General features: G+C 43.1%; 1 protein-coding gene across 1 annotated transcript in view; it reads left to right on the top strand.

The window, feature by feature from the left end:
- Positions 1-2892: 2892 nt before the first annotated feature.
- The window catches only part of POLR3B (RNA polymerase III subunit B), a 61016-nt gene continuing 57754 nt past the window's right edge, over positions 2893-6154 (top strand). The window contains exon 1 of the mRNA XM_037515175.2: positions 2893-2911. Within this exon, the coding sequence (XP_037371072.1) occupies positions 2893-2911 (19 nt within the window). The remainder of the gene's footprint in view (positions 2912-6154) is intronic.

Here is a 6154-nt window from a genome sequence, read left to right as displayed (position 1 = left end):
TTTTCCTGTTATTCCTGCAAGCACAGCAATAAACTAGAGGCTTATTTTATCCAGGATCTAGTCTTTTATGGCAACCACAGAGAATCTGGCTCAGCCTGCTGCAGCAAGCAGAGGCCCCTTCATTGTTGCAGTGGATTTGAAACTGTCTCTTGTTCATCTTTGTAAACTGAGCTTTTAATAACGATGTGCCCTATGTAGTAGACCCTCATCACATATTTGTTGAAGTATTGAATCAGTTAATTACAAATTCTAAAATATTTTACCATAAAACCCCTTTGAATACCGATACTCTTTCTTCATTTGCTGTCTTAGTCCGTAGCGGCGCCGTCTACCCACTTCTCCAAACTGCAGACTTCGGCATCAGCCCAGATTCCTGCTGTTCCTTTACTCTCCACATCAGATTACTCACCAAGTCCTGCTTATTCCACTTGCTCTGCCTCTGACTTAGCCCCAGTGTAATTGCTTCAACATCAATATCCCTTATTAAGGAATCTCCCTGTTCTTAGCTTCACCTCAGCCCTATTCATTTCCTACCACAGTGCTACTGAAGTTAGTTTCAGGCACAGATATAATCTCGCTCCTGCGCTTGCTCCTTGGAAGACACAGGGCTGTGATTCCTTGTCTTTCAGCCTAGAATGAGACTGTGCCAGGTGCCGCGTCCACCTGCAGCCATTCTCCTGGCTATTTGTCTTACTAGATTAAGTATCTTCAGTTTTTTTAAAATGTTATGAATTTTTCAAAATAATATAGCAGTGAATTAAACATAAAATAGCAGGTGCATTTAAATAAAAAGAGTAATACACATTATAGAATAGCATAATAGTATAATAAAAAGAATTTAAATCATTACAAGAAAGTGTACAGTGAAAATGAGTCTTTCTCCTACCCGACCTCCCTTCCCTATTACCCAGTTCCCTACTTTCTATCTTCCTTCCATCTAGAATCTTGCCATGCATATACAAACATCTTTATTAACTGGCATTTTAAAGTTTTATTGTTGGAAACTAGTGGTTTGCAGATATCCTAGGCCCATGTGTGAATTTATGCTAAGTTTTATGGGTCTTCTTTGGGTTTTTTGTCAGGGACACGTTTGGAGTTAGGTTTTTCAATTTTAGAAGAAATCATGTAAAGGAACAATTTGCCAGCATTAATAGCGATTTAAAACAAACATCTGTTTGTGTCTGCTGCTTGCCCATTGATGAAGAAAGCCCTCTTACTGAAGAGAGGATTTAATCAGTTAAATGTGTGCGTTGCTGCAGAGATGGACATACACATGCTTTTATGTATGTGCTTTTAAATTATGAAAAATTTCATACATGCAAAACTATGTGTGTTTGTGTATTAACACTCACACTCACATGTCACAACTCAGGTGTGAACACGGCAGTATTGTGTTTAATTCCCCCCCCCCATACACCATATCTGATGCCCTGCTCATCTGACTGTTCTGGAAGCTCTGGCCAGGTGTCTGCCTTCTCACCTGCTGGAGAGTCATACCTACACGCACCTGAGCATTTACTGTGAGGTTGGGGGAAGCCCAGATTTATTTCTCAGAAGCTTCCCCAGCAGACATGAGCTTCAGACAAGGGTTTTAAGGTTTTTAAAGCATTGATTTTTACTTGGAATCCTAATGTTAGACAGAAGTGGAGCTTCTCTGGGCCGAGATGGGGTGTAAGGGCTTGTTTCTCTGGCTGCTTGCCCTTCTCTCAAAACTCCCTGTGGAGTCCTTAACTGCAGCATGCTCTGCAGAAAGAATTTGCGGCTCTTTAGCAGGACTTGCAGGATTCTTGATGATCTTGCCTCTGTACTGCTTTCCGGCTTCATCTCAGGCCAAGGCGAGCCACTTAACATCTTTCCAAACACAATGGGGTGCTTTTTCATCCTGCCATGTCTTCAGATTGTGCCTTCTACCTGAATGGCTCCTCCCTCATCTTCCTTCCACTCTCCACCTAATCAGGAGTTCCTCCCCATTATTCATTCTTTAAGTCACTCTCTGACACCATATGTGAACCCCAGGGGTATTTAGTGGCTTGGTCTTCCAAGTTCCAGTAGTACTTTGTCCACATCTTTTTTGCATTCTGAATTAGTATAGAGTTCTGTTACAGAGTTCTTTACCTCTAGGTTTCTTTCCCCTTGGACGTTAAGCTCATTGAGGCTAGGGGCTATTTATATTCATCTCTCTGTCCCTGATAAAGTTTTAGGCACCAGAACTACAGAGATAAAGGAGACTCGATGAGGCATCTCCTCTCAGGAGTGTGTACTTAGGGAGGGAACACATGAGCAAGTAGACAGTAAATAATGTGATGCTATTAGGTGGTCAGTAAGTGTGTAAAGAAAACCCAAAACAGGCTGATGTTCAAGACAGAGTTGGGGTGTTGATGGGGGAGAGGAGTGTGTCAGGACATTCAGGAAAGAGCACTTTGAACAGGTAATCATTTTAAACTGAATCTTCAGACTTTCCAGCTAAGATTGGATGAGGAGACGCCAGTCTCACCCAACCATGGGAATTGCTGTCTAGCAGGAAATCCGGGCAGGGTCAGACCTTCCCAGGCAGTTCCGGCAGAAGGGTCTCTGTGACCGTAGTGGGTAAGGCATGGGGTCAGTGAGAGGTGATGCGGGACAACTGACATGGAAGGGGTTTGGATTTGATTTCACACATAGTGGAAAGTCACTAGGGAGCTTCAGTCTGGGGGACAACCATCTCATTACCACTTTAGACAGATCTGCTTTGGAAACGAGCTGTCCAGGAATGAATGGGGTAGGAGCCTCGGCCAGTCTTCCAGGTGATAGCAGCAGATATTACCACCACTGAAATTTAAAACTAGAATTAAAAAGTGACAGCAATTAGGAAAAAGATATTGTCTGGACTATGAGGACGCCACTGTCTGGTTAATGGCCGATGTTGCAGCAGGTGGGTCTTTGGCCATCCTCAGATTGGCCACTGTGAAGGGGGTTGGGGGATACCCCCATCTCCATTAACCCAAATTTTTATTACTTTCCACTTGGAAAAAATCGTGCTGTTAAATGACTCCATTAAAAATTGTTGGTTGTTCAGAGGAATAAGGAATGGAGAGACTATCCTGTTGCTTAAAAAATTAGAATTAAAAAGAGGGTTCCCATGTGTATGAAAACATCGCTTTATAAACAATGTAAAGACATAAAAGGTATTGTGTTGGCGAAAATGTGTATAAACAATAGCTGCTAATTTCACATCCCCTGGGATGCGGGCGCATAAACGGCTTCAGCTCTAGATAACAGCTGTAGCCACGGCCAGGCGGGTTCGTGGCTCTTTCCCTCGTCTTGCTGCCACCAGGGGGCTGGCAGGCCAGCCGCCAGCAGAGGTGTTAGCAAAACCCACTGATTTCAGGCTTAATCTTTTCACCTACCTTTTCTTTTTCTGTAATGTGTTCATTATTTGCTGAGCATTACTCTATTCTTTGTCTGCAATTTTTTTGTTTCTAATGCAGCTTGCTTTGTGTGGGGGAGATAGGGAACGGCACCAAAATCCGGCACCCTGGAAAGCCAGGGATTTCCACCCTGTGACAAAAGAATGCCGTCTTGACTTCAGAGATTGCCTAATCCCAGCTGTTCTGATAATGTAATTAAGGCTGCCTAATGTCTTTAATTTTGCAACCAGTTTGTGTGAAAAGGAGAGTTTGGCACTCTGAAGGCTTAAACACTAAATAGCAATCTCAAGGCACCTAATTAGAATTCTCTGACATTAAGCTAATTGGTGAAACTGTATTTCAGCAGCTTAACTTCTTTATTAATTTTTTTTAGCATTTTCATTGAAAATCAATTGATGAGCTGTCAGCATTTTTCCCTTAAATATAACTTGCTCTTCGGTGCTCCTGCCTGGCGGGGCAGTGAGGCCTCCTCATACCAGCAGTGAACGGTCGTGAGCATTATCGTCAGCACGCCATCCCTTTTCATCATTTCACTCTTGACCTAAATAATGTGGCTTATTGTGTGACTTGGCCTTGTAGTTTCTCACTGCTCTGTGAACTGGAGAACATTATTTCTCTTAAATTGAAAATTTAGGGGCGGAGAAATTTACTGAGGAGGCAGTGTTTCCGCCCAGTGCGCTCCCGCCCAGTGCGTGCGTTGTGGCCCAGCGCTTTCTTGTGTTTGTGTCCGGGAGCTGACACCAAATTCAGCTGGGAGCCAAAAAAACTTTGTCATAATTTGAGACACAAAAGTCTAAGTGTAAGAGACTAATTAAAATAGGGCAGAGCTTTTGTGGTGTAGGTTAAGGGCCTTCGCTTCTGTTCAGGATGCTTATTCAAGTTCCTTTTGCCAGTTTCCACAGGAAGTTGCTGAAATGGGCTGCTTCATCCCTCCCTCCCCTCTGCACCTGCTTCCATTCCCATGTTCTTTCTTTCCGCGAGTGAAACTGCTGAGTCTGAGTGGAAGAAAGGATTAAGCTCTCAGAGGAGGAAGTTTTCTTTATAAAACACTTCTGACATGGTAGATTCAAGGCCAAGATCCTGACTTTGCTCTCTGCAGCATTGATGTGAGCAGAAAAGTGGAAGGATGTGTCTACCATAGAGGGAGGAGCATACAGTCTAATTATACTTAGGACATTCTTTCATCAATCGTCACTAGAGGAGAAGACTTGTTTGCTTTAAATATCTTTTTTCATTATGAGTCAAAAAATGACCTGTGGTTTGGAAACATTCAAAAAATATAGTCAAGATGGAACTCAGAAAATCTTTAACATAGAAGATTTCACTGAATCTCAGAATTCCTCTTTAAGTAAATAATTGGAGTATATATAATGCCCGTACCCCTCCAATACTGCTTCAATAGTATGTTAGGTAGAGTACAAAGGCATCTGGGGGTTTTCCCCCCTCTGTAAAGGAAAACAGAATGCTATAAGTGAAAAAACTAATATGATTAATTTTGCAAGGGGATTTAAGTATTGAAACATCTGTTGTATTTAGTTACTGAAGAAGTATGCTAGTTATTTACTTTGTAGTAAATCACCTACTCAGATTTGCAAACTTTATACAGTGTTGTGTTGTTTTTTTTTTTTAAAGATTTATTTATTTTTATTTATACAAGAACCGGGGTACAGGCCAGACACGTGGGAGGGTGAGAGGATTCACCAGAGACAGAGGGGGGAATGGAACAGGCAGACTGACGAAACACACTGCTGAGGGGAGCAGCGGGCGAGACAGGAGAGGTCTGCTGTGCCATGTGGGACCCTCGTCTGCCGGCCGGGATCAAACCAGCACTCCAGAGGCTGCGGACAGCTTCACAGTGCTGCGCTCAACCGCCTACACCACCAGGGGAGGCCCAGTGTTGTGGTTTTCTGATGTTGTATTGCATGTTGTCCCAAAACAGTAGCTCAAGCAATAACCATTTCATTATCACTCACAATTTTGTGGGTCAGAAATTCAGGAAGGACTTGACCGCTTGATTCTTTTGTTACACATGGTGTTGATCGAGGTTAGATGGTGGCATTCTGCTGGAGGTTGGTGGGAGGGTGGAAGGCTGGGCTCAGTTGGGCCTTGACCTCCCCAGTGCTGTGGTGTCAGAGTGGGCCAGGACTTGAGTATTTCCCATGAACAAGACAGAAGCTGTGTGGCCTTAATGTCCTAGGCTTGAAAGTCACAGCTTCACTTACTTTTACTTTGTGAACAAAACATCATAGCCTCTCCCAGATTTGATTTGGGGCATCTGGAAATGTGGGTCACAGCATTCAGTGTGTCATTCGGGTCAGCAGAGATTTATATACCTAATTTGGGCATTTTCTCCTGCTTCGTTCCTTCTGGAGAATTTCCCCTCACTCTCTAGCTACTGTGGTAGGACATGTCCTTTTCTTCTGACTCTTTAATCCACTAAACTGTAGCTCTCTCTCCAAGTTTTAGCTCCCCAGTTATCTTGGACTCAGTTACCAGTATGTCCTACCGTTAGTTGAAAAGCTGTAAGAACAGGAGATGCACCCAATGCTGTTGATTATGATTTTTTGGCTTTCCTCCATTTTCTGCCTGCTGTTGGACACTCTCCAGTGCTTTAAATAGTTTTAATGTTTTGTCTAGGGTTTGCAATTACTATTGACAGGCAAGTTCATCTGATAGGAGCTACTTCACCAGTTCTAGAAACAAACCCTCCTGTCTGTTTCTGTGACTTGCTATTCTGTGCCATTGGT

Source organism: Talpa occidentalis, unplaced genomic scaffold (genome assembly GCF_014898055.3).
Source record: "Talpa occidentalis isolate TD23 unplaced genomic scaffold, MPIMG_talOcc4v2.1 talOcc4.16, whole genome shotgun sequence".
NCBI classification, from domain to species: Eukaryota; Metazoa; Chordata; class Mammalia; order Eulipotyphla; family Talpidae; genus Talpa; species Talpa occidentalis.
This window is presented reverse-complemented; position numbering and strand designations above follow the sequence as displayed.